At 43.0% G+C, this 27,861-nt stretch overlaps 1 protein-coding gene across 4 annotated transcripts; it reads left to right on the forward strand.

Annotated features, from left to right (window-relative positions):
• Positions 1–4: 4 nt before the first annotated feature.
• CCDC51 (coiled-coil domain containing 51) lies at positions 5–27,861 on the forward strand. Of its 4 annotated transcripts, none has more exons than XM_067540384.1 (6): positions 5–305; positions 6,194–6,267; positions 6,768–8,782; positions 8,913–9,259; positions 10,000–10,164; positions 25,565–27,861. In XM_067540384.1, exons 4-6 carry the CDS (start codon positions 8,951–8,953, stop codon positions 26,345–26,347), a joined length of 1,257 nt encoding a protein of 418 aa, XP_067396485.1. In that variant the 5' UTR covers positions 5–305; positions 6,194–6,267; positions 6,768–8,782; positions 8,913–8,950; the 3' UTR covers positions 26,348–27,861. The 4 variants fall into 4 exon arrangements, with proteins under 4 accessions (XP_067396485.1, XP_067396491.1, XP_067396497.1 ...); XM_067540390.1 differs by having other exon boundaries at positions 6,768–8,560; XM_067540396.1 differs by having other exon boundaries at positions 6,768–6,953.

The following is a 27,861-nucleotide window of genomic DNA, read 5'->3' on the forward strand; positions in this document are numbered from 1 at the left end:
GTCTCTGCCCGACATAGCGTTGCTCGTTCTCGCAGTCCGCACCCCCAGCCACAGCTGCCCCGGAAGTACAACCGGGCGGGTAGCACTTCCGTCTGATTTTATGCGGCCACCGTACGGTTTCAGGCGCCTGCTGCCGAGTTCAGCCCTTCCTCCCTAGAGTGGTCAAGCAGGGCGCGGACCCGAGCTCCGTGAGCGTGCGGCGTGCGCGACGCGTGGCCCGGGTGGGAGCGCGTGCCCGAGCCGAGAGAGAAGTGGCGCCGCGCGCGGAAGGGATTTGCTGGGGACGGCGTGGAGAAGCGGGGCAGGTACCGAAAAGGGGTGCAGGGAATGGGATGGAGCGCGCGGGGAGAACGGGAGGTTGGTGTACAGAGTATGGAGGGATGTCCGGAGGGCGTGCAGGGAAGGTTGGCGGGCGGTACGCGGGGAGCATACAGGGAGGATTGGGGGAAGTGCTTGAGTTGAATTTCAGTGGCCTGCATGATGCAGGCGTTCAGACGAGGTTGTCGTAAATTCCATGGAGATCTGCATGTAAACCTGTTAGTGCAGAAAGTATACAAATGTCGAGCGTTGTCTTTCTTTGAATTCTCTTTTGGGGTGAGACTAATCTTTTGGCTTCTTCTGGCAACGAAATTGGATGGATGAACTAGAGTGCCTGGCATTAAACGAGAGTAGTGATATACAAGACATCTTGGTGGAATAAGGATAATCAGTAGAACATGGTAATACCAGGGTACAAAATACGTAGGAAGGACAGAGTAAGGCGTGCTGGAGGAGGAGTGGAACTCTATGTGAAAGAAAGCATAAAGTGAAATTGATTCATTTAAGATTTTTAATTTAACTGTACCATAAAATCTCTATGAATAGAAATTCCCTGTTTGAACAATAATAATAATTGCAGTAGACATATACTATGGGCCACCTGACCAGGATGATGATTGTGATTGTGAAATGCTCCCGGAGATTAGAGAGGCTGCAAAGGTAGGAAATGCAATAATAAGGGAGGATTTCAACTATCCTCATAGTGATTGGGTGTGTCAGGGTGTATATCCCTCAGTGAGGGATGCAGACACAACATTTCTTGACATTATAAATGGCTGCTTCTTGGAGCAGCTTGTCTTGGATCCCACAATAGGAGAAGCAATTCTTGATGTAGTTCTAAGTACTGCACAGGATCTGGTCTAGTAGGTGATTTAGCTGAACTGCTCAGTAATAGTGACCATGATGTAATTAAATTTAACATCTTTGTAAAAGGAAAAATGCCAAAGAAGCCCACCACAGTAGCATTACCTTCAAAAAGGGGAACTACAAGAAACAAGTGGGTTAAGTGTAAATTAAAAGGAACCGTCACAAGGGTGAAGTGCTTGCAAACTGCATGGAGACTATTTTAAAACATCATAACAGAGACTCAAATTAAATGTGTACACCAAAAAACAAAAGCCAGTAGAACAACAAAATGTCAACATGGCTACACAGCAGAGTAAAAGAGTTGGTTAGAAGTGAAAAGGCCTCCTTTAAAAATTGGAAGTCAAATTCTAGTGAGGAACATAAAAAGGAGCATAAACTCTGGCAAGTGTAAAAGTATAAGGCGGGCCAAGAAAGAAATTGAAAAGCAACTAAGGACACAAAAACAAAACCTTTTTCTATTTTAAATACATCAGAATCAGGAAGTGGGGCCACTGGATGATCGAGGTACTAAAGGAGCAGTCAAGGAAGTGAAATGAAATTAATTCTTTGCATTGGTCTTCACTGCAGAGGATGTAGGGGATATCCTTACACCTGATCCATTCCTTTTAGGTGACAAATGTGAAGAAATGTCACAGACTGAGGTGTCAGTAGAGGAGTTTTTGGAACAAATTGAGAAATTAAATAGTGCTAAGTCACCAGGACCAGATGGTATTTACCCAAGAGTTCTGAAGGAACTCAGATATGAAATTGCAGAACTAACCTGTCACTTAAATCAGCCTTTGTGCCTGATGACTGCAGAGTAGCTAATATAACGCCTATTTTTAAGAAAGGCTTCTGAGGCAATCCTGTCTATTACAAGCCAGTAAGCCTAACTTCAGTACCAGGCAAATTTGTTGACACTATAGTAAATAACCAAATTATCAGATACATAGATAAACAGAATATGTTGGGAAAGAGTCCACACGGCTTTTGTAAAGTGAAATCCTTCCTCATTACTCTATTACAATTCTTTGACGGAATCAAGAAGCATGTGGACAAAGGTGATCCAGTTGATATAATGTACTTGCACTTTCAGAACGCCTTTCATAAGGTCCCTCACCAAAGGTTCGTAAGCAAAGAAAGCAGTCATAGGATAAGAGGGAAGGTCCTCTTATGGATCAGTAAAAGATAGGAAACAAAGGGTCAATTTCACAATGGAAAGAGGTAGATAATGGGGTCCCCAGGGATCTGTACTGGGACTAGTGCAGTTCAACATATTCATAAATGATTTGGAAAAAGGGGTGAATAGTGATGTGGCAACATTTGCAGGTAATCCAAAATTACTCAAGATAGTTAAATACAAAGCTGATTGCGAAGTGTTATAAATGCATCTCACTAAACTGGGTGATAAAATGGCAGATGAAATTCATAGTTAAGTGGAAAGTCATGAATAATTGGAAAAAAATAATCTCAACTATACATACAAAATGATGGGGTCTAAATTAGCTGTTACCACTCAAAAAAGAGATCTTGGAGTGATCATGGAAAGTTCTCTAAAAAAACTTATGGGTTTAATACAAGAATCACTTTGTGAAATTGTATGGCCTGTGTTATGCAAGTCATAATGGTCCCTTCTGGTTTTAAAATCTATGAACTCTAGCCTTTTAATGTGTTGTTTTGTAAGAATAGACGTAAGGAAATTATTAAGAATTTTAGCAGGAAGTGAGGTGTTTGTAATTTCAATAATAGCTGCACATGGGTTTTGTTTAAGTATTGTATAATTGATCTGATTTTATATAGACGTCATAGTGTAAATATGTACTAGACATTTGTGATGTTGGTAAGGTTAGAAATCTTCAATATTCAACTTTGTTTTCTTTATCTGCTTCAGGGGATGTGGAGGTGTTGAGGTTATATTCTTAAGATTGTAGTTTTCTTTACATAATTAAACAATGTAGCATTGGACCACTGAATTTAAGGTAGGCATTGCAGTGTGATTTCTCAGTTCTTTCATCTGTATGCTAAATATGATGATAATAGATTAGGCCATGGTGGATTGTTTTAAATCAATATGATTTATACGCTCCAGTGTTAATCATGATTTAAATGAACAGGGAATCTTGATTTAAATAATTGGTGTTAATCTTGTTTTGCAATTTTTAGTGATTGTGCTAAAGAAGGGTTCATGCTTATTAATTGGTATAACCATGAAAACATATTTGCAATTAAATATAGCCTTTACACAAAATTTGGTACTTTGTTTTGCTAACCAGGAGGTTATATATCTATACACATTTATTTAAGGAATTATTTAGTTTAACATACAATTACTCAGATTTTTATATTTTACATTTTTTTATTGTTAGAAAATGATTAATAACATTTATTATTTACTAGATGGGTTTTTTTATTCATGATTTGTGCTACACTGCATTTGGATGTAAATTAGAATTTAATTTTAAATGCACAAAAACAGCATTTTAAAATTTGTTTTTATTAGTTAAATAAAACTACCTTAAATGTGCTGGAAAAATAAGAAAAAAAATAAGTTTATCAAAACATGTTTTTCATTTAAAACAAATTGCTTTATTAAACAAAGGAAGTATTAAATGTAGTTAATGAATTGAACTGTTTCTTGTCACCAATGCCTTCAGGTTTTTAGAACTAGTAGATTTCATCCTCTCATACTAGAATAAAAAAATAAGCTTGGCAGAGGAAAACATTCTTTCCTGCTTTTTTCAGCTTCCAAACAGTTGCTCAATTTTGAATGAACTAGTCCTAATGAAGAAAATATTCTCTGAATATGCAAAGAGGCTACTGCCAACAAAGTTGGTTTAGCACTTCAAGAGAGTCTGGCTCTATGTGCTTAGCTAGTGACTTCTGGCAGTTCAGTGGTTGACTTTCATTAAAATTACAGCAACAAAAGTACTGCTTGAATTGTTCACTTCCATTCTTGAAACTTATTATGGTTAGCATGGTTATTAGATGCCCATGTCATAGCAACATCTTCCTCTTCAGCAGTTAGGCATCTACCCTGGTACTTTCTTGTTGAGAATATTGGCAAGAAAATGAGGCTCAGAAAGCACTTCTTCCATCTACTTCACTGTCTTTGTTCTTGGGCATTTTTTCTGAGTGTTCCTTAAAGTTCTTTCCAAATTTCAGCAGCAACAGCAATATAGCACCTATTTTTCTACAGCTTGTCAAAACTATGGTGTGTAGGAGATCACTCACTGCAGTTGCCTCCCAGTGGTTGGGCAAGGTGTGGCAGCTTCTGTTCTTTCCCGGCACTCCTTGTTGGCTACTGCTCTGGTCCTGTGATCTGTCCCTTCTTGTAACTCAATCATTTGGCCAGGTCACGTGTTTATGTCCATCCCTTTCAGGGTATATAAAGAGTCCAGCAATGATGAAGCCCTCCAAGTTAGGCTAGGGGGCTCTGAGTCTCCACCTGGGCTGAGATCTCAGGATTTTGACCCTTCTGTCCTCAGGGCTGTCTCTCCTCTATACTTCCTCTATATCAGGAGTAAAAATGACAAGAGTCCTGTAGCACTTTAAAGACTAACAAATTTAATTTCTGCAGGCATACGCTTTCGTGGGCTGCAACCCACTTCGTCAGATGTAAGGAATAGAAATCAGATAGGTGTGTATATATATATATATACACCTATCCAAGGGTAAGGAACAACAATGGGGAAGGTAGATATAAGCAAATTTCATTCAGTTAGAGTAGTTGAGGCCTATTCACAGCCATTGATTAGGAAGTGAGAATGTGTGAACAGTGACAATTACTTCGTGTAATGAGAGAACCATTCCAAGTCCCTATTCAGACCCAGTTTGATTGTGTCAAATTTGCAGATGAGTTCAAGCTCTGCAGTTTCTCTTTGAAGTCTGTTTTTGAAGTTTTTTTGTAGAAGTATGGCAACTTTCAAGTCAGCTACAGAGTGTCCTGGGAGATTGAAGAGCTCTCCGACTGGTTTATGGGTGTTACTATTTTTTATGTCCGATTTGTGTCCATTTATTCCTTTGCGTAGTGACAGTCCGGTTTGGCCAATGTACATGGCAGAGGGGCATTGCTGGCACATATTACATTGTAGATGTGCAGGTGAATGAGCTCCTGATGTTGTGGATGATGTGGTTAGGACCTGTGATGGTGTCACTAGAGTCGATGTGTATCAGGAGTGTACTTTATACTCCCTGTATCAGGGCTTTCTGCCTTCTGCACCCATAGGTGAACCTGACCCTATCCTCTCTGCCAAATTTGGATCAAGGTCCCAGTGTAAGCCGCTAAGTCCTGCTCCACCAAAGTGCTGTACTGCTATCTCACTGTATAACTTCCTACCAGTCCCCTCTTTCTCAATGGGTAAAGACATTTTTGATGCTGGCAGATCAGGTGCCAGCTCATGTCAAAGTCCAGGCTTCACTGAACATTCACAAATGCATAACTGGAAGCCAGGTCAATTCACTTGTTTATTAATATATATCAAAGTGATTGTTAAATGTATAAGAATGTTTTTGGTGCTTAAACTTCATGAAAGCAAACAGGATTCTGCATGGATTGTTTTCAATTATCTATATCCTGTTATAATGTAATAGCAAACATTCGCATTGTATGTCCCCTGTAACTAATTAACCAATCAAATGAGAAAGAAGCCTTGTATAATGTCTCTCCCCTCCCTGTAGAAGGTGGACCAATGTTCCACAAAACCAAAAGACTCCACCTTACCCCACTTATCCAGCCAGTGGTTCACTTCCAGAATCTTTGCTCATGGGACAGGAGGGATCCCAGAGAAAATCACTGGAATATTCTTCTTCTTCAGCACACTTCAGTTCCCTGAAGTCATCTACTATCTGTGAAATAGCCCATGACACAGTGTCATTGATGCCAATATGAATCCTCATCACCAATGGATTCCTTCCCATCGAGTCAAAAACCTATCCTGTCTTAGAGTATTAAATCCTAAAGAAGGATCTTCTATCTTCCTTGGGCAGTTGGAGACCGCTTTGTGGACAAGCTTGATTTTTTTTCTTACAGGTTGGGCTGAACTGCCATCCACAGGGGTGTCCTGTGCATCTCTCGATTCCCTTGGACTAGCTGTATCTAGAGAGGTATTCCATAGTTTCTACGCTGAGGACCCGGTATCAGTTGGAAACTTCTAGCTGTGTGGAATTCCTCCCAGTCTTCTTTCTGGTGGCCACAACCTGCCCATCCTTGTCTATCTCCTGCCAAGTAACATGCCATCTGGGGGAGAATGGAGGACCCTGGGATAGAAGAAGGGGAAAATTGGGGGGGCACACAGAGCCCTGGCATGATGTGGGGGGGGGGCAGAATGGAGAACCCTAATATAGTGGGAATGGAGAAATGGGGGGCATACAGAGAAGAGGTCAGAATGGAGGTCCTGCTTATGGAAGAGTGGGGGAAATATGGAACACACAGAAACCTTGTCATAAGGGAGGTGTGTGTAAAAAGAATAGAAAATACTCCTACTTTAAAAGTTTGGGTTATTCAGTACTCCTTCCTATGGGTGTTGGGTGAGATTAAGATAAGTACCTATCTATATTTATCGGCTATATAGGTGTATTACGTTATGTTTTTTTAATTTTTACAGTTTACTACCTATTTAATGCCAATAACAAACAATTGGCATCTGCAATGGCTGAGTGACAATCCAAACACAGTCAGCGTGAAACTCCTGAGTGAAAAAGGCAGCTGCAAGCAAACGAGTGTAACACAATCACCCATGCTGTGGAAACTTCGCCCAAATGTGAAAAGAGATTGGCATTGCAGAGAGAATGTCAGTTAAATTACAGTACCATGAAAACTGGGCCAGAGCATCAATTACAATTGCAAGCAGAGAGTGTCACAGATAAAATCAAGAAGATGGTGTTGATGATGATTGTTCTCTCTTTGTTCAGCATCAAAAATCTCTAACATGGCGTGAATGCGACAATTCTGATGAGAGATTTATAGGGGCTGTCATAACTGATGACATTTGTAACTGACATAGAAAGTATAGTTATGCAAGTAAATATTTTTTTTCTCTGCTAAAAATAACATGGATCATGGACCACAGCCTCCTGAACTATGTACTCTAACTTTGGTTAAAGAACAGCAGATTATCAGAGTGCACCCTGTAGAATGTGTACAGAATTCAGGGGCAACAGTTTAGTTATAGTGACAGGTGATCAACTTTCCACAAGCTCTCAACATTGTAGCAAAGTGTGTTCTACATTCATTGAACTCACTGCCTTCAGTAATTATATTGCATCACAATACAGTGATGGACAGGCAAGTCCTGCCTCCACTCCAGCCAGTTCCCCCAGCCAGGCCTCTGTTTGCTCTTAAGTTGGATAACACAGAGCTCAGCCTACTTGAGCAATGAAAGTTGTAACCCTCTAGTTAGAGTTTTCACTGTTGTTGTGAGGAAATGAATTTGAAAAAATCTTAATTCTAAATAATGAAATGAGGTGTTTTTGTGTGGCAATTTATCAGCAATTCCTTACAAAAAGCTTCTATTAATTTCCTAAGCTGTTGGGTTGTTTTTGTTTTTTGTTTTTTTGGTAATGCTTAACCAGGGAGCAGTCCTGTGGTGGATAGAAGTGCAGCTGCTGATGAGAATGTTTTATCCTTAAGCAGTTGTACATGACTGCTTCTCTATTGTATGATAAAATCTGACCCCATAAAAGGTCATAAAAGCTTCTGATGGAGAAGGTTATTTTCTAATGAAGAAGGGGTTATGCATATCCAGCCTCATCAATCAGCTAATAAGAATCCTAAGTCCTATTTAACTACCTGTTGCACCAGGTCTACCGAGGACCCAACTCGCTACCAAGTTTTCTATAGAGAGTCAATGTTTTTGTAAGATTTTGGTCAACAGTGAAAACTAAAATGGCTATGGATGAATAAATGCAATTTCAAAGATTTCCAATTAAAAATTGTAAAGTGAAGCCAAACAAAAATTCAAAAGGCATAGAAATGAATATTTAAATATCACACCAGTAGGGCATCTACCTTTTTTTCGGGGGTGGGGGAAGGAACAATGTATGCGCCTTTTAGGCCTATTTCAGAAAGCAACCCTTTCTGTGCAGTTACTACCAGCTACCTTGATGATTTTAGTGATTCATGTCTAGATTTTAGTTTTCCAGATACTTTTATGTGGCGAAATTATGTTGAATACTAAATTTGGTACTTCCACTGTTTTACCTCTGTCCATTGTGTATTTGTCTTTCCTCACCTCACTACTTAATTTCTCAGGGGTGTCCCCCCCCTCATTGATCTTTTCTTTTTTTGTGTCTCTCCCTTTTTTTCCATCTGCTTTCCCCCACGTTCCCCCAGGATCAGTAGAAGGAATGAAATAGTGCTGAGTTCAAGTGTGGAAGTGCATAGCAAACAGATTCATAGGTAAATCGCTTCTGTGCTTGAGTGCTGTGCTACTTTGTGGCAGTTGCTGTTGGTACCAATTCTGTAAAAATCCACTTCTCAAGGTCCCTTGAGTGAATTAATAATCAGGAGGCATGATGGGAAGGAATACTTATAAATAGGAGGAGGGCAAGAATGTATGGCAGAATTTCCATACGTAAACATTTTGATGAAAACCATGGAAAGTATCCTAGTGCAGTCTAGGTAAGTAATGGTTGTGGAGCCATCATTAGTGTTAATTTCCTTTTTACAGCCTTATGTATGTTAGATTTAAGAGATATGTATTAGTTTCCTTTTCATTTGGTGACTCTTCTTTGCTTCTTTATCCTTGCAGTGGTTTTAATCAGTGATTGGAGTCAAGATTTAGATCCCATGAGGTGTAATGGTACCATATCCTCAGTGTGGTATGGCATGCAATATCGCCATTCATTTATACTGAGGAGACAAAGAATGAATTTACATATAGTGAGGACTTACTGCTCGCCAGTACCTAAGAGGCCTGAGACTAAGACTTCAGTGGAAATGGCCATGATACTTTTTCATCGGATGACAGAAGTAGGGAAAGTTTTGGGAAGAAACTCCCTCCAAAGAATCTCTACAACAGTCAAAAGTTGGTGGGATAGATATGAAGAGTTTGTTGGTCTTAATGAAGTTCGAGAGGCTCAAGGAAAAGTGACAGAGGTAATTCCTTTGCATTGTTAACATACATAGACAATGAGGAAGGCTGCAAGTGATGAGTTGTCTTGTTAAAACATAAGTTCTAGCTTTGAAATAGAAAGAAAAACTGTGACACTTCTCCAGGGCAGGATGCCCATTGTGAACCATACAATACTCAATTTACTTGTAACCAGACAGACAGACAGATTTATTTCAGGCAAGAGATGTCTATTTTCTCACGTTCTGGTGACCAGACCAAAGTCATAGACCTTAAGAACATAGCTTGTAAGAAATTATGTGTATATACTGAAAACTATCAGTACATATATTTTTCACAATTATGAAGACCAGTGCAACACAGATGTTCAGTAGAGACCTCACATGACACACTTCGGTGAACTAGTGTATAGATAGCAGATCTAGGGGATCTCTGTAAACCTTATATATCCCTGTGCCCTCTGCCAGTTGGCACCAAGAGATTCCTGGGTCACAAAGACTGCAGATACTCAGCTCACCAGGACAAAAGAGACTGCTTCATGGAACTGCAGAAAAAGTGTCACTGTATATCTTTTCTGCTAGAAATGAACTGAGGAATGAATGAATAAATATTATGAATGTGTTCAAGCCTATGATAACAAATGCAGTTTGTCTTCTGTACCATATTAACTGAGAAATCTCCCTTATCCAAATTCACATCCATATAAATCAGCAATTTATACCTACTCAATGTTAAACAGGAACTTGTTTGACTTCCCTCTTTTCAGGCTGAAAAAGTGTTTATGGTAGCTCGAGGCAACGTACGAGAGGCTCGTGAGAACGTAGAAGCCCAGCAAATCAAACTGAAGGAAGTTCGGGATCGTTTGGATCGAGTATCCCGAGAAGACACCCAGTACTTAGAACTGGCTACCCTGGAACACAGATTGCTGCAGGTAGGGGATAGGACAAGATTTGTGCTTGAGGACATTGGATCAAAGTGAAGAAAACCCCATGTGTCCCTTGTTTTTACCTCTACTGATCATTGTTGCAAATAGCCAATCCTATTTCCAAAATTGAAACCTTAATTAATCTTTAGTGCCACTGACTTAATTGAAGTTCTACCAGGGATGAATTTGGTACACTACACATTATAAAGATGGATCATATAAGTTAGGATTGCAGTGTGCTAGTAAAGCAGTGGACGAAAACCCAAGATTGAGTGAACAAAGAGAATAAATTGTCTGTCTAAGGAGGCAAGGGTAGTTGGTACAGCGTTCCCTGTAAAGCTGGGATTCAATACGAAAGTCTAGAATTGAATGTTTTTAAAGGCAGAATTCATGAGCAACTAATCTGTTTGACAGGACTGGCTCTAGGTGAAATAATACGTGCATGGCCCCATGCATCTTCCACCTCACTCTTATGACTTAGTCCTAAGTCCAACTGGGTGTCCATGATAACACTCCCTGTTGCCACCTGTCAGATTGCAGCGCTCCCTAACCTTTATTAAGGCTATGCAGACTCAAAAATAAGTGGCACTTCTACTTGGATCAGAATGCCAATAGGTGGAGCTGAAGTGCAGCTTTCCAATCAGTATTGTGAGAGGGACTTCCAGTACTTCTGGCACCAGAGTGATAGGAAAAAAGAAAGAATTAAGAATAGCACTTGAGCTGGTGGGTCAGGTCAGTATGTTATGAGGTGCCTGGAAGAAGATAGCCCATGTGACTGCATACATGGCATAGGACTAAAGCTGTCAGGACTGCCAAGGTCATAGAATCATAGAATATTAGAGTTGGAAGAGACCTCAGGAGGTCATCTAGTCAAAGCAGGACTAACCTCAGCTAAATCATCCCAGTCAGGGCTTTGTCAAGCTGCAGCTTAAAAACCTCTAAAGATGGAGATTCCCCCACCTCCCTGGGTAACCCATTCCAGTGCTTCACCACCCTCCTAGGGAAAAATGTTTTTCCTAATGTCCAACCTAGACCTCCCACACTGAAACTTGATATCATCGCTCCTAGTTCTGTCATCTGCCACCCTTGAGAACAGCCTAGCTCCATCCGCCCTGGAACCCCCTTTCAGGTAGTTAAAGGCTGCTATCAAATCCCCCCTCACGCTTCTCTTCTGCAGACTAAACAAGCTGAGTTTCCTCAGCCTCTCCTCATAAGTCTTGTGCTCCAGCCCCCTAATCATTTTTGTTGCCCTCCAACTTGTCCACATCCTTTTTGTAGTGGGGGGCCCAAAACTGGACACAGTACTCCAGATGCGGCCTCACCTATGCTGAATAGAGGGTTATGATCACTTCCTTCGATCTGCTGGCAATGCTCCTACTAAGGCAGCCCAATATGCTATTAGCCTTCTTGGCAACCAGGGCACACTGCTGACTCATATCCAGCTTCTTATCCACTGTAACCCCCAGGTCCTTTTCTGCAGAACTGCTGCCTAGCCCGTCAGCCCCCAGTCTGTAGCTGGGCATGGGATTCTTCCGTCCTAAGTGGAGGACTGTGCACTTGTCCTTGTTGAACCTCATCAGATTTCTTTTGGCCCAGTCCTCACCTTTCAGGGTATCTACCTCCCCCTAGCTTAGTGTCATCTGCAAACTTGCTGAGGGTGCAATCTACCACGTCCTCCAGATCATTAATGAAGTTATTTGAAGAAAACCGGCCCCAGGACCGATCCAAGGGGCACTGCTCTTGTTACCGGCTGCCAGCTAGACATGGAGCCATTCATCACTACCCATTGAGCCCGATTATCTAGCCATCTCACTATCCATTTTATAGTCCATTCATCCAACCCATACTTCTTTAACTTGCTGATAAGAATACTGTGGGAGACTGTATCAAAAGCTTCACAAAAGTCAAGGTATAGCACGTCCACCGCTTTCCCCACATCTACAGAGCCTCTTCATAGAAGTCAATCAGGTTGGTCAGGCATGACTTGCCCTTGGTGAATCCATGTTGCCTGTTTCTGATCACCTTCCTCTCTTGCAAGTGCCTTAAAATGGATTCCTTGAGGACTTACGCAATGATTTTTCCAAGGATTGAGGTGAGGCTGACCGGTCTGTAGTTCCCTGGATCCTCTTTCTTCCCTTTCTTGAAGATGGGCACTATATTTGCCTTTTTCCAATCATCAGGGACCTCTCTCAATTGCCACGAGCTTTCAAAGGTAATAGCCAATGGCTCTGAAATCACATCAGCCAATTCCCTCAGCACCCTCAGATGCATTGCATCTGGCCCCATAGACTTGGTATGTCCAATCTTTCTAAATAGTCCTGAACCTTCTCCTTCAGCACTGAGGGATGTTCATCTCCTCTCCATTCTGTCCAGCTCAGGGACATTTTGAGATGCAACCCAATTGCAAACACCTGTACCTTGCATGGATTCATCTTGATTCCTTCAGGAGACAGGGTAAAACTCAGGAACTCTGTAGTGGTTTGATCAAAAGCATGTTTTTCTAATTTAGCATTAAGGCCATGTTCACATAGTCTCTCTAGGATTATCCTGGCATAGATACTATGCTGCTCTAATCTGTCAGGAAAAAAAAAAAAGAGTATATTGTCAAGAGAGACTACAGTATATTGATCTAATATATCCTGAAACATTAGTGAGGAAATGTTAGAAAATGCCCAGTGCAGTAGTCTGGGAGCTGACCTTGTCTGTGAAGCTGGGCGCCTACCATATTTGCTATTCTTTCTGTACATCGGGATGGCTTGTTCCTGTGCCCGCAATAAGGTTTCTTTAAAATACAGCCACCTCTCTTGGATTCCTTTCCCCCTCATATTAGCCTCCCAGGGGATCCTGCCATCAGCTCCCTGAGGGAGTCAAAGTCTGCTTTTCTGAAGTCCATGGTCCCGCTATTCTCCTTTCTTCCTTTTGTCAGGATCCTGAACTCTACCATCTCATGGTCACTGCTGCCTAGATTGCCACCCACTTCTACTTCCGCTACCAAATCTTCCCTGTTTGTGAGTAGCAGGTCAAGAGGAGCACAGCCCCCTAGTTGGTTGCTCCAGCACTTGCACTAGGAAGTTGTCCGCAACACTCTCCAAAAACTTCCTGGATTGTCTGTGCTCTGCTGTATTGCTCTTCCAGCAGGTGTCAGGGTGATTGAAGTCCCCCATGAGAACCAGGTCCTGTGAACTGGAAACTTTCCCTAGTTGACTGAAGAAAGCCTCATCTACCTCATCCTCCTGGTCTGGTGGTCTATAACAAACACCCACTATGACATCACCCTTATTGTTCTTGCTTCTAAGTTTAACACAGAGACTCTCAACTGGCTTATCTCCAGTCAAGGTCAAGGTTAAGGTGTAGTTTGTTGTTATCCCTGTTGTACAAATGGTGAAGTAGAGGGTCTGAGAGAGCAAGTGACTCATATAAGGTTTCACAAGAAATTGATATCAGAACCAGTCTCATGATTTCCAAGTTTGTGTCTGATCCATTAACATCAAAGTGCCTGCTGAGTAAATATTTTAACCTGCAAGTCTCTTTTCTGCTTGTGTGCCATATGGTATCATAGTGATGCTGCTGCAGTACCTACTCCACCCTTTTCCCTGTACAGATTTTCCTCCTCAGACCTCATCCAGTGAATGCATTCACATGCAATCTTAATGGTCTGACAGTTAATCATCTTTTATGTTGTGAGATCAGTTTTTTATTACATACCTCCTTAATACACACATTGCAGGAAGCAACAAAGGACTATGTTGTAGAACACATTTGGAGCCACCAGAAGAAACTAGTTACCAAACATGGTGTTTTGAAGTGCCCCAGATGTCCCACTAGCAGGAAATCATGCATACTTGTAGTGCCTCCACACATGGAGGACCAGGGGGAACTTAGATACAGTCTTCAGAAACATGACTCCCTTCTGTGTGTCATGTGGCTCATTGTTTAGTGTTGCTAACTCATCAGAAGGTATTCTCAAAGCAGAGGTAGAATGGGTAGAGAAAAGAAATCTTGTTGGATGGTGGCATTTAGGAAATTATGGGTTTTAAGTATCTGAGATGGTTCCTGGCTCAGACCTTTTTGATTGGTGTAATATTTTCCCTTTTGGGATAAGACATCAGCTTTCTAATTCCAGGATGGTAAGAGATAATGAACTGTGAAAAGGATAAGGCCCAGCCAAGTTGTCGCTGCTTCAATACTTTAGCCTTGCACAGGTCCTCTACATTTATATAGTTGTTAAAAACCTGAAGCAGATGCTGGGTTTCCTTGAGGGGATGATGCTATTCCTTAAGAATGATGCCATTTCTGATGGCTAGAAATTCTTTGTCCAGAGTTTCACAGTTCTTCTGTGAGAGTACTGCTTCAGTCACCACACTGGAAGTGTCTGCTTCTACAACAAATGCCTGCATGGCATCCTGGTAAACCAATATAGGAGCAGTGGTAAAGGCTAGCTTTAATTGTTTAAAAGCAGTTTAGACCTCATGGGGCCAATGGAACTGAACATTCTTGCAGAGAAGGGCTGTAAGAGGTGTGATTTGCTTTGAGATATTCGGGATGAACTAATGAGAAACACTGGAAAAGCCTAAAGAGAGCATTGCAGGTCAGGGACATTTTGAGATGCAACCCAATTGCAAACACCTGTACCTTGCATGGATTCATCTTGATTCCTTCAGGAGACAGGGTAAAACTCAGGAACTCTATAGTGGTTTGATCAAAAGCATGTTTTTCTAATTTAGCATTAAGGCCATGTTCACAGTCTCTCTAGGATTATCCTGGCATAGATACTATGCTGCTCTAATCTGTCAGAAAAAAAAGAGTATATTGTCGAGAGAGACTACAGTATATTGGTCTACTATATCCTGAACACATTAGTGAGGAAATGTTAGAAAATGCTTCAGACATTTGTTAGACTGAATGGTATCACTAATACTTAAAGTGGCCATAACAAGGCCTAAATGCTGTTTTTCTTTCATTTCCTGCTCTAATACACACAAGACTGTAGGCCCCTGTAGCTCTAGTTTTGTAAATATTCAGGCAATCCCCATGCAATCCAGCAACTTGGGAATTACAGCAGCAAGAATTAATTCCTGATTGTGATTTGATTCAAGGCTCAGTAATCTAGACAGAGCCAGAGGCCGCCATCTTTCTTCTTAACACAGAGGTCCAGTTCTTCAGACTCTGATATAGTGTAGATTTGCTCAAATGAGACTTGCGCTCCTGGTTGCAAATCTATTGGGCAATCATAGGCTCCGTGTGTGTGGATGATACCTGCATTTTTCTTTTCAAACACATCAGTGAACTGTTGGTATTTACAGGGGAATCTTGCCCTAGACTCAGAGTTACCACCCTGGGCAGCCACTCTTACCTGAATTTCTCTTGGGTCAGAGTTTGGATCAATGTTGGCTTGTCCTGATTAGTGTCACTGACAAAATTCCAAAGGGAAGCTGATTTCCTGTCTTCACCAATGGATGAGGGGATCGTGGAGATCCAGCCAGGAGGATACCAAGGATCAGTGGAAAGTGTATCATCCCAACTTGCAATATTTCCCTGTGTTTCCAGACAAAAACTTCCACAGGGACCATCTCCTAAAATACAGGTCCTGAGGACAGCGGGGAGCCATCAATAGATCACAGGCGGCCATAGGCTGTAAGGGTATACATCACTTCAAGAAGAGGTGCAGAGAAAATTTCTAGACACCATAAATGTCCTGTACCCCACAAGAGGAAAGGCAATTCTTTATTTAGTTCTAAGTGGAGCACAGGATCTGGTCCAAGAGGTGAATGCAGCTGAACTGCTCAGTGATTGCGACCATAATGTAATTAAATTTAACATCCTTGTACGAGGAAAGCATTTAACTTCAAAAAGGTGACTAACGGCTTCGCACAGGGCCCTCCTGTTCCTCAGGTCCTCTGTGCCCACAAACCACTCAAAGACTTGGGCTGTGTACTCCCAACAGTGAGGTTTATTTACAGGGTGCTTGCCTACCATCTTCTATTTACAAACAGTCCAGCTTAACAGCCTCAGGGGCTTTGCAGTCTCAGCCATCAACCGAGTGGAGCTTACCCTCCTCCCTACTCTGTGGCTTCTGCCTTTCGGGATCCCTCCGCGCCCCCCACTTTCTTCCTGTTAGCTTTTCTAGCCCCTGGCTAACGAGCCTGGCAGCTGCTCTCTCTTGGCCCACTAAGTGCAGTCTTATTCAGCCGGCTCCAATTCTCCTTTGTTAATTAGGCTCACATGACAGAGAGCTGGCTCAGCTTTCTTTTGCTTAGCACCCTGTCACACATCTCTCTCCGTCCCCTCCTTCCTCTACCGAGGGGGGTGGGGGAGGGTGTCCAATTGGAGAAGTTTTGTCCCCTTCTATTGGGTGATCCCCGGGGTTACTCTTGTAGGATTCATTCATCCCCCACCTGCAGAAAGTACACTGGGCAGGGGGTGGATGGCCCCACAGCTCCATTGGCACCCATTGATCAACTCACCAGGCACGCCCCTGGAATTGTCCCCTTTCCTTTCACCCCCTTTCTTTCAGCAGGGGACCGGAGTGCATCCCAACCTCTTCTAGGACTGCCAGGGCCTCTGGTTCCTTCAATCCATCAAGCGAGGCCTGGGCTACCCCTCTCGGGGGCTGCATCTGGAGAGACTCCACTGGCCCTTTTCCCCCTGCTAAGGGGCCTGGGCTGGCCGTCTCCCCCTTTCCTTCCTCTATACCTTTTTTCCCCTCTGGGCTGTATTGTCTAGGTTCTTCCTCCTCACCCTTTTTCCTGTCTGGGCTCGGCTGTCTAGGGTCTTCCCTCTCTCTCTTTTTCCTCTCTGGGCTCTGTTGCTTAGGGGTCTTCCTCCTCATTGGGGCATCTTAGTTACGGGGGGTTCACCTGCTCCTTCTGAGGACTTCACTTCCCCCCCCCCCACATGGGCCCCCATCCCCTGTTTCTCTTCCCTCTCGGAAATGAGTCCCAATCTGTGCCCAAGACCCCTGGGTCCAGTAGCCCCTCTACTACCCTGACCCGTTTCCAACCAAACCTGCTCTGCACTTCAAGGGGCACTTGGGCCACTGGGCAGTATTCCTATCCCAATGGATGCACTATAGGTTCATCCTTGCCCCTGGGATTATCCAGTGTGGCTTTATTAGCCCCTCTTGGACGAGCGAGCAGGTGGAGGCTGTATGCACTAGGCCCTTCTGGTGTTTCCGCCCCACCCTCACGGGAACGGTGGATAGCTTCTGTTCCTTTCCCCACTCCAGCATTAGTCCAGCCTAAAATTCGGCAAAGCGACATTCCGTATGTGGGCAGTTGCCCTTTTAATGTGCGGGCTGCTTACGTTGCCAGCAGATGATCTGTCTAGCTCTACTGGAAGCTCCTTGGGGCTCCTCCTTCCTCTCCGGGCCATTCCCGGGGGAGGCAGCGCATTGCCTGGGTTTTTTTCCTAACTCCAGTTCCTTATATGGCCAACCTTCTCTCTGCAGGAAGTCGGCCTCTATATATTCTTCAGTTAGCTTTACCACGGCATCCACCGTGCTCAGCTGATGCCTCCTGACCCAAACCCGAATGTTCTCAGGCAGGACTTGTAAAAACTGTTCAAGGACTAGTGCATCCATTATTTCCTCAACGGTGTGCATATCGGGTCTCAACCAGCAGGTACCCTAGTCCATTAGCCTCTGGGCAAACACCTGGGGCCGCACACTTCTTGTCCACCGGGCCGCCCAAAACATCGGGTGGTATTTCTCTGCTGACAAGCCCACCTGATCAAGGACTGCCGCCCTTACTGCCTCATAGTCCCTTGCCTGCTTGTCACTAAAGGCCATATAGGCCGCCTGGGCTTTGCTGGCCAGATATGGCACCAGACATAGGGCTCAAGTTGCCCTATCCCAACCAGCGCCCATCACTACCCACTCAAATGTACCAAGGAAGGCATCCGGATTGTCTGCAGGACCCATTTTACACAGTCCCAAACCCGGATGTCAGCTGCCATTGCCCACCTCAGGGCTCATCATAAATTGCAGGTGTTGCTGCTGCATGCTGGCCTGTTCCCTTATGAAGTTCTGTAGGTTTTTCTGCTGTTCTGTCTGCGAGGCAAGCAAGGCCTGTCTCTCCACCTGATGGGCTTCCTGGAAGTTCTGCATCGACTGCTGCATCTGCTCCTGCTGTTTCAAAAGCCATTGCAGGGTCTCTTCCATCTGTGGGTCACCAACCTTATTCGCTGGCTCTAGTCCCGAACAAGCCCCCATGTATAACAGGTTCACGCAGGATCCTCCTGTTTCTCATGTTCTCTGCACCCACAAAACTTCTTCGTGCTCCCACCAGTGAGGGTTATGTACAGGTTGCTTGCCCACCACTTTATCATAGAATATTAGAGTTGGAAGTGACCTCATCTAGTCCAATCCCCTGCTCAAAGCAGGATCAACCCCAGCTAAATCATCCCAGCCAAGGCTTTGTCAAGCCACACCTTAAAAACCTCTAAAGATGGAGATTCCACCACCTCCCTAGGTAACCCATTCCAGAGCTTCACCACTCTCCTAGTGAAAAACTTTTTCCTAATATCCAACCTAAACCGCCCCACTGCAACTTGAGACCATTGCTCTTAGTTTTGCCATCTACCACCGAGACCAGCCTAGTTCCATCCTCCCTGGAACCTCCTTTCACGTAGTTAAAGGCTGCTATCAAATCCCACCTCATTCTTCTCTTCTACAAACTAAACAAGCCTAGTTCTCTCAGCCTCTCCTCATAAGTCTTGTGCTCCAGACCCCAAATCATTTTTGTTGCCCTCCACTGAACTTTCCAATTTTTCCACAGCCTTTCTGTAATGGGGGGCCAAAACTGGACACTGTACTCCAAACAAAGCCTCACCAGTGCCAAATAGAAGGGAGTAATCACTTCACTTGGTCTGCTGCCAATGCTCCTACTAATGCAGCCCAATATGCCATTAGTCTTTTTGTCAATAAGGGCATACTGTTGACACATGTCCAGCTTCTTGTCCTCTGTAACCCCCAGGTCCTTTTCTGCAGAACTGCTGCCTTGCCTGTCGGTCCCCAGTCTGTATCAGTGCATGGGATTTTTCCATCCTAAGTGCAGGACTCTGCACTTGTCCTTTTGGCCCAATCCTCCAATTTGTTTGTCACTCTATCCTATCCCTACTTCCCAACGTATCTACCACTTCCCTCAGCTTAGTGTCATCTGCAAACTTGCTGAGGGTGCAATTCACTCCATCCTCCAGATCATTAATGAAGATGTTGAACAAAACTGGCTGCAGCACTGACCCCTGGGGCACTCAGCTTGTTACCAGCTGTCAACCAGACAGACATCGAGCCATTGATCACGAGTCATTGAGCCCAATGATCTAGCCAGCTTTTTATCCACCTTATAATCCATTCATCCAACCCATACTACTTTAACTTGCTGGCAAGAATACTGTGGAAGACTGTATCAAAAGCTTTGATAAAGTCAAGATATATCACATCTACTGCTTTCCCCACATCCACAGAGCCAGTCATCTCATCATAGAAAGCAATCAGGTTGGTCAGTCATGACTTGTTCTTGGTGAATCCATGCTGACTGTTCCTGATCACCTTCTTCTCTTCCAAGTGCTTCAAAATGGATTCCTTGAGGACCTGCTCCATGATTTTTCAAGAGACTGAGGTGAGGCTAACTGGTGTGTAGTTCCCTGCATCCTCCTACTTTCCTTTTCTGGAAGATGAGCACTATATTTGCCTTTTTCCAATTGTCCAGGACCTCCTGGACAATATCATTGGAAAATTAATAATTCACTGATGGTTAATATTCTTACATGCTGTATGCATAGGATTTGTACAAAAATTATGAATGTGCTAGTTATTATATTCTTAAAATTTGACAAGCAATGCATAAACATGCATAAGCAGTGTCTGCCTTAGACCAAGGAGTGTGTGTTTGCTTCTCTGACCAGCCTGGTCATCAGGCAGAGACAATGAATGGCTATTTACATATTAGGTAAACAAAGCTAACAAGTGGGGGAGGAGACAGCATGGCATCTAAGCCTGACCAGGAGAGAGTAGCTTGGACTGAATTTTATTTAAAAGAATACATTGCAAAGGTTTACTGGTCTATAAAGACGGGGGCTGAACCTCAAGTGAAAGGAAATTGAATCAACTGATTGTATATAAATAGTACTGTATTATAAAAGTATATCAAGTAACGTCTTTTCTGAAAGCTAATGATACACTGGTGACTAATGTTGTGTGTTGTATGTATTAACACTATATAAAGAACTATGGATGCTCATTATTATGCTTTACAGTCTGTGACTAAACAAAGGGAGAAACATTCCTTCCCAGATAAGAGGGAAGTCCCTTTCTCCATGTTTCCAATAAAATTAAACAAGGTGTGACCAAAAACAGTGGAAGCCTGTAGAGGAGGTGGCCTGTCCCTCCCTCTCTGTCTCGGACGGAGGCCATGCCCCCTCATGGCTGCACCTGTGTGGATACTCTGGAAACGGGATTATCTTTCCTTTGTCTAGAGCCCTGGCCCTCGGGCAGGGCGGGAGGAGCCAAGTATGCAGTCTATAGCCCTGGCCCTCAGGCAGGGTGGAGCAGGCAAGGCTTGCAATCTGTAGGCCCCGGCCCTCAGGCAGGGTGGGGCAGGCAGTCAATAAGCCCCAGCCCTTCAAGCAGGACAGAGCAGGCAACCCAGTCTGTGAGCCCAGCCCTTCAAGCAGGGTGAGGCAGGCAGAGTGAGCCAGCTACAATCTATGGCAGCGTTTCCCAACCTGGCACACTGGTGTGCCATCAGGCCCAAACAGGTGTGCCAAGGAATTTTTTGAAAGAGTACATGTGAGAACAAGGGGGAGGGGAGTCACCTTCTGATTGTCAGTCTGCCTCACTGCCCCACCTCCTTCAGGGGCAGAGCAGCCAGAGTTCAATCTCCCTCTCTTCCCTCCTCCCCTCCTTTGTGAACAATGGGTTGGCTCCTCTGCCACACCGCTCCCCTCCTGCAGCTGCGGCTGGGGGTGGGAAGAAAAGCACCTGGAGCTTGAGGTGTGCCGTGGCAGAGAAAAGGTTGGGAACCACTGGCCTATGGAGGCTTTGCAGGCCCGGGGGTGTGGGTGGGGAGGGGAATGCAGGCCCACCCAACTCCACTGCGCCCCAGTCCAGGGCCCTAGCAGTGGTAGGCCATCCCGCCACTGGGTCAGTGGGGTTCCAGCCGCAACTCGCTAATTAGTGCTCAGATTTGAGCGCAGCCAGACTGACGTCAGCTATCCCTGGGTTTCTTCCTCCACCCCTGTGCTCCTGTACCTGTGGTCCAGGTCGAAGTCCACCTCCTCGGGGTAGAATGCAAGGGGCAGTCCCAGCAGGCCCTCAGAGTCTCTGGCGTTGGGCTGCTCCTCCAGGTCACAGGGGCCAGGTAGCTTCTTTGTCTCGCAGGTGTCAGGTAGCTCTGGCAGCTCTTGTGGCTCGCAGGGGCCAGGTAGCTCCAGCTAGTAGGCAGGCCTGGCAGCTTCTCTGCAGGGCAGCGGTTGGGGTCACACCCAGGCCCCAGTACCAAGGGAGAGATATCCTTCTCCTTCAGTCACTTTCCCCCGACTGAGTTGGAGGGCCTGCCCTTTATAGTTCCTGTCTTAGTCCCGCCCCTTTGCTTCTGGCAGGGTGGGTGTGGTGTCTCTGAGCCCGCCCTCTGGGGTTTGAGTGGCAGTTTCTCCCTGTCAGTCCTGGAGGAAGGCACGCCCTCTTGCTACAAAGCCCCATTTACATAGAAATCAGCAAGAGAATGGAAAGTCCACAGGAAGGGAAGAACAGCATGAGTTTATCCTGCTCCTTGAAACAAGATCACTGAACTTTGGAAGATATAAGCAAGAACAGAAGCCACCTTTGGCATCCATCACTAGACATACACACAAGGGAGCAGAGCTCTTGCAAGCTGAGAAAGATGGGTCTTTCAGCCAAGGGTGGTGTTGATGTCTCTGGAAAATGAATATAGGTGAGATCCCTGCATAGGCAAAGATCTTTCACCTAGAAAGGCAAGGAAAATCAGCCCCTTGTGCTTCTGTGGAAGGTCCTGACTAAGAGAGAGTCATCAATGGCTGGGGGGGAAAAATTGGTAAGAAAATTACCTTGAACAAAAACTGTAGTTTAAGTCAACTCTTAGCCACTAGAAAGCATATTCTGTTATGTTGTACTTGTAACTTTTTCAATCTTCATTCCTTATACTTGAACCCACTTAATCCTATGTATATTTTGTTAATAAATTTGTTTTATTTTTATTTTATTATAAACTAGCTCAGTGCTGTGTTTGAAGGGAAGGGTGTATTTATCACAGTTAATAAGCTGTAATGTGCTTTTGTTTCTTTAATGGAGCAACACACTGTATTAATTTCTCTGAACTTCCCGGGAGAGGGCTGGACACTTCAAGGCGCATGGTTTTAGGGAAATTTGGGACTGGAAGTGTGTTGGGGTCACCTTGTTTATTGTAACCAAGGCTGGTGGAAGCCAGATTGGGGCCATAGGCAGGATGCTGAAGTCAGAGTTGCTGAACCAGGACTGGCTGCATAGCACACAGACACTCAGGGTGTAACCTGCATACTTGTTGCTGATTATGAGTGTCCCAGGCAGAGGGCTATAGAAGCAAAGGATTGTGAGGCACTCAGGGTTATAGGGTAAGAGGTGATACAATCCCTCACTAGTATAGATTTCATCTCAAATCCCATGACAGTGATATATCAACAGTTTTGTACACATGCTCTCGCTCTTCCACTCAAAGAGAAGGATCACAGTCAAAGTGAAGAAATGGATTTGGCAACTCCAGTGCTCCCAAGTCTTCATGCTGAGTTTAAACTGCTCATATTTTGCATGATGCACAGGGAGAAGTATTGGGAAAGAAAAGGAGGAAACCAAGAACAGACCCCAGAGCGGGATATAGCGATGCCTAGATAAAGAAGAGAAGAGAAAGAGGATACACTGAAACCACCACTGAAAAAAAGCAGTCAGCTACATTGGAGAAGAAAACTAGAAGAGAGGACAGTCACAGAAGCCCATAGAAGACAGAGGCTTCAGTGAGAAAGGGGAGATTCACTGTGATGTAAGCAGAAAGGAGTCAAGAAGAATAAATACAGAAAAGAGGTCCTTGGTTATACTGAGCAGGCAGTGTGAGGCTCCTGAGGGGTACATAGATTTGGCATCCCATCGCTATCTGCCCTTAGTGTGAAGCAGTCTTGTCTGTGCCTGCTTTGAATCAGCTCCCTGAATCCACTAGCCTCTGGCAACACAAGCACTACCTTCCAGGCCTTTGCAGACTTCACTCTCTCTATACAGATAGCAATAGACACACACCTATGAGTCCAACCTCTTATCCATGGAACACTCACAGAATTACCAGGCCCACTGTTCCCAAAGAAACAGAAAAACCAGCTTCTAAAATTCAGCTCTGAACCACAACCTTGTGGTAAGACCACAGAACTTAGATATATTTATTATGAAAACAAGAATAAGTTTATTGTCAAAGATTCAAGATTCTTGTAATAGTGACTAAGAATATTGGAAACAAATGGTTACATACGAGGCAAAATCTTAACACACTTTCTAGAGACTAAATTTAACAAACAGGTTAACCTCCTGTTTTCAGTGTGGTTGTACCATGTGGGTCCCAGGATATGAGGGAGACAAGGTAGGTTAGGTAATATCTTTTATTGGACCAGTTTCTGTTGGTGGAAGGTACAAGCTTTTGAACTACACAGAGCTCTTCTTCAGGTATGACGAAAGAAGAAGAGTGTCTGGAGGGAGGTTAACCCTCTGTCTAAAGGAGTTTTATTTCACACAAAGTTTGCTTCAGTGTTTTCAGTCTAGGCTAAGCGAGACTCCTTATTCATGAAACAAAACTGCTGGTTTTTTACTTCCTTAGTGAAGGGTGCTTGGGTGTCTTCTCTGCCCCCAAATATAATCAAGAAAACCTTTGAACTGTGTCCACCAAGTAGGGTTTGCCCCCATCCCCATGTTGCTTTTCTCTTCCTGTTAGATTTTTTTTCTGTGAAGGCCTCACAATCCTTCTTCTGCATTCAGCTCAGGTTGGTGATAAAAAGCCCATTGTGAATGAGGCAATACTCAGTTTACTTGTGAACAGATAGATGAATAAACATCTGTTATCTGACAGGAAACCTCTTTGTTACTTTTGCTGGTGACCAGTACCTACAGACTTTAACAACATATTTTCAGTATATTTACATAACTCCTTACATAGTATTTGTATATTCATTTTACATTGATTTTGATTACCAGAGTGACCTAGGCTTTTATTCAAGACCGCACATGACACTCTTTGAACTAAAATGTACACACCAGACCCATGTCAGGCCTGTAACCCCTTTGCACCTCCTTGTCAGTTGGCATTAAGAAGTTCTTGGGTCACAGGCAGTCATTACAGCTACTTTACTGAGTACTGTTTCAGTGGAATGGAGGGGATCTAGGAGACAGTTGGAAAAGCTGAGGCATCAGGAATGCATAGTATGCTCGAGTTTCAAGATAAAATCTGTTTAAATTAGTAACTTTCTTTGGAATTTATTTCTTTTGAGACTTTATAGGATAGGCATTAGAGCTTATTTAGAGTTGAAAGGATTTTAATAGCCCTGTGTATTTTTATATATATATAAGTATATACAAAAGCTATGATTAGAAAGTTATTTAGGTTGCAAAGTCACTCCAATATTAGGAAATGCTATATTTAAGATTGTCTTTGTCAACTTATATCTACTCCCTTTTGCATATGCACAATGATACAATCTTTAGTTATATGATCACATACTAGTTTTCCACAGGATTCTTCATTCAGAGCACAGCATGGAAGGTGCTCGGTGAATCTTCATTTAATGTCTGGTCCCATAACTCACATGTAATTTTAAAAGAATCTTAAGGTTGCAAAGCCAAGCACTCAGGCTCAGAAGCTAAAATAGGGAAAGAACAAGTTAAAAATTACTTAGACAAGTTAGATGTCTTCAAGTCACCAGGGTCTGATGAAATGCATCCTAGAATACTCAAGGAGCTGAGCCATTAGCGATTATCTTTGAAAAGTGTTCAAAGACAGGAGAGATCCCAGACGACTGAAAAAGGGCAAAAAGAGATTTTCCCATGCCTAACACTTTTCGTGGACCCTATATCTGACAAATCCCTGCACAGTGAAGCTTAAAGTGTAATTCTTGATCATAATTTTTATTCTTTAATTTTGACTGAAAATTACATCTCAGGTTGTTTTAACTAGATTTCACTAAGCAAACCTGACACTAAAATAAGACATTTTTGAAATAGAAATGATGCCAGGACATAGCTCAGGTATATTTAAATTCCACTGTAGTTCTGTGCATAGAGGAAAAGGTATGTATACACCTAACCAAGTATTTAATTTGTAGATTTCAATGAGATTTTATAATTACACATCACAGTTTCTTCAATATGTCATGTTTTTTGCAGGAAGAGAAGAGGTACCGAACTGCCTATTTAAGTGCAGAGGAATTTGAGCGGGAAAAATTCTCTCTCTTCTCAGCAGCTGTGAGGGAAAGTCATGAAAAAGAGAGAACAAGAGCAGAAAAAACAAAGAACTGGTCCATTATTGGTTCTGTACTGGGAGCTATTATTGGTGTCCTTGGTTCCACTTACATCAACCGAGTAAGGCTGCAAGAATTAAAAGCCTTAGTTCTTGAAGCACAGAAGGGACCAATAAGCTTACAGGAGGCCATCAAAGAACAAGCGTCCAGCCACTACATACAACAGAAGGATCTCAGTGACCTCATTGTCAACCTGAGAAACATGTTGGAAGCTGGAACTGGGACATCACAGGAAATGAAAGAGGGTGTTTCATTAGCTAAAGAAGGCACAAGTGCAACAATAAAAACAGACTCTCTTTTAGTTTCTTTAAAAGAACACCTAAGCTACTCTAAACAAGTCAGTTCCTGCCTGGCAAGTTTACAACAGCAGCTTAGCACTCTGGAAGAAAGTTTAGGACAAATGACTGCTGAGGTACAAAATGTTAAACATGCAGTTCATTCTAGACCTGTGGAAAAAGGGTTGCTTAGCTCTTCTGCTGAAGTAAAGGGTCAGGCCTTTGCTATGCAGGATGTGATTCTAGAATTGTGTGATGCAGAGCGGAGACTGGAAACACAAATCAAGAGAAATTCAATCTTTAGCACTGCATTAACCTGCACTGTGTTTGCTGTTACTCTTCCTGTGCTATACATTTTATTAAAAGGAAATTAGTCTCCAATGGAGAGAAACATAATTTACTAGGTTAATAAAATTACATTTGCACTCTAAACACTGGGAGTCAGTGCTAGTCAAAAAACTGTATTAATAGTTTATAATCTTGCTTTCCTCCATAATTCATAGAGTTTTTGCAGTATATTTTTTCTCTAGTGCTTTGTACAGTTGAATTTAAATATCTCAATCAATGGGAGTTCCATGGCTTCATTTGGTAGATGCTTCTGCCACCTTCTTTTCTAGTTTATTTTGCAGTCTAGTAGAGCTCACTCTGAGAGACTGTTCCTCCTGTTCAGATTATTTTTTTCTTAACTTTTCATTATTTTTAGTTATACCCTTTGGCTTCCAGGTATAATTCTCCTCAATTCAAGCTTATTACTTATCTTATAGATTTTTTAATTTGTTCATACCCAAAATTCTGCAGGGCAATTTATCAAACAAATAAAAACATCTACCATGAAAATTTTTATCTAAATTTTAAATGTGGTACAGTGAGTGGAAGTGACAAACAATAGGGATGAGATGGCCAAGGAAGGATGAAGGTTACAGCAATATGATCTTGTGATTACCCATTCAAGATGTTAACACATCTTGAGGGTGCAATTAAAATATTTTTGGTAACTTATTGACTCACTTCTATTACTAATTATTTATATAGTGTCTCAAAAGTGTGCTTGGTGCTTTAGCTGCCTAATTATAGACATTTACCTGTGCCAAAGAGCCTACAGCCTAAATAGATGACAGACCAACAAAAGATGGGAGGAAAGGTGCAGATATACAAATGTGATTGAGATGCTGATTGGTAAGTGACTGTGGCAGCCCCTTTTGCCTATTCAAATCTATCCCATGCTTTCCCTCCAGCCCGTATCCATCACTTGCTACCCTAGGACTGGTCTACACTACAAAGTTTTGCTGGCATTGCTATGCTGGCAAATCCCCTAGTGTAGATAAAACTATGGAGTTAGAATAGTGCTTTTCTCAACATAGCTCATGTCATTCAGGGAGGTGGTGATACTATGCTGACAGAAAACCTCCTCTTGGCATAAATGACATCTACCTTGGGGGCTGTGCCAGTACAGAGCTATAACGAAAAAGCATTTGTTTTGTAGTTAGGGCCTAAGTTTCAAGCCTTGCCCCCATACTGATTTAGCCTTTAGCTATAGTCAATTCCTGCCCATTAACTAACCCTTTAGTCAGTTACCACCTCCTCTTTCCTTCCAAAAGTTGCTCTTCTCTTAACACTTTCCAGTTTTTCTCCATTTTTTTTAATATTGCCATGACCAGTACTGAAAAAAGTGTTCTAGAAAGAATACTCACCACAGACTTGTACAGAAGAGGGACTGTGTCCTGCTCCATGACATGATGTCTTTGTGTATGCAACACAAAATGACAAACTCCTGTTTAATTTGCTATCCACTCTTTTTTAGCCTTCCTATATTTCAGGTTTCTCCTTCCCACTTAGTTTTTGTTTAATTACTTTTTGCAAGATGTATTAGTTTGCATTTTTCTCATTT

Source organism: Emydura macquarii, unplaced genomic scaffold (genome assembly GCF_026122565.2).
Source record: "Emydura macquarii macquarii isolate MOO-44397 ecotype Brisbane River unplaced genomic scaffold, CSIRO-AGI_Emac_v2 contig_71, whole genome shotgun sequence".
Taxonomy (NCBI): domain Eukaryota; kingdom Metazoa; phylum Chordata; order Testudines; family Chelidae; genus Emydura; species Emydura macquarii.

Bases quoted from the DNA above. Each gene is read 5' to 3' on its own strand.
- CCDC51 (XM_067540384.1), top strand. From the start codon at position 8,951: ATGAGGTGTAATGGTACCATATCCTCAGTGTGGTATGGCATGCAATAT. The intron at 9,260-9,999 runs GTAATTCCTTTG...CCCTCTTTTCAG, and splicing joins CTCAAGGAAAAGTGACAGAG to GCTGAAAAAGTGTTTATGGT. The intron at 10,165-25,564 runs GTAGGGGATAGG...TGTTTTTTGCAG, and splicing joins TGGAACACAGATTGCTGCAG to GAAGAGAAGAGGTACCGAAC.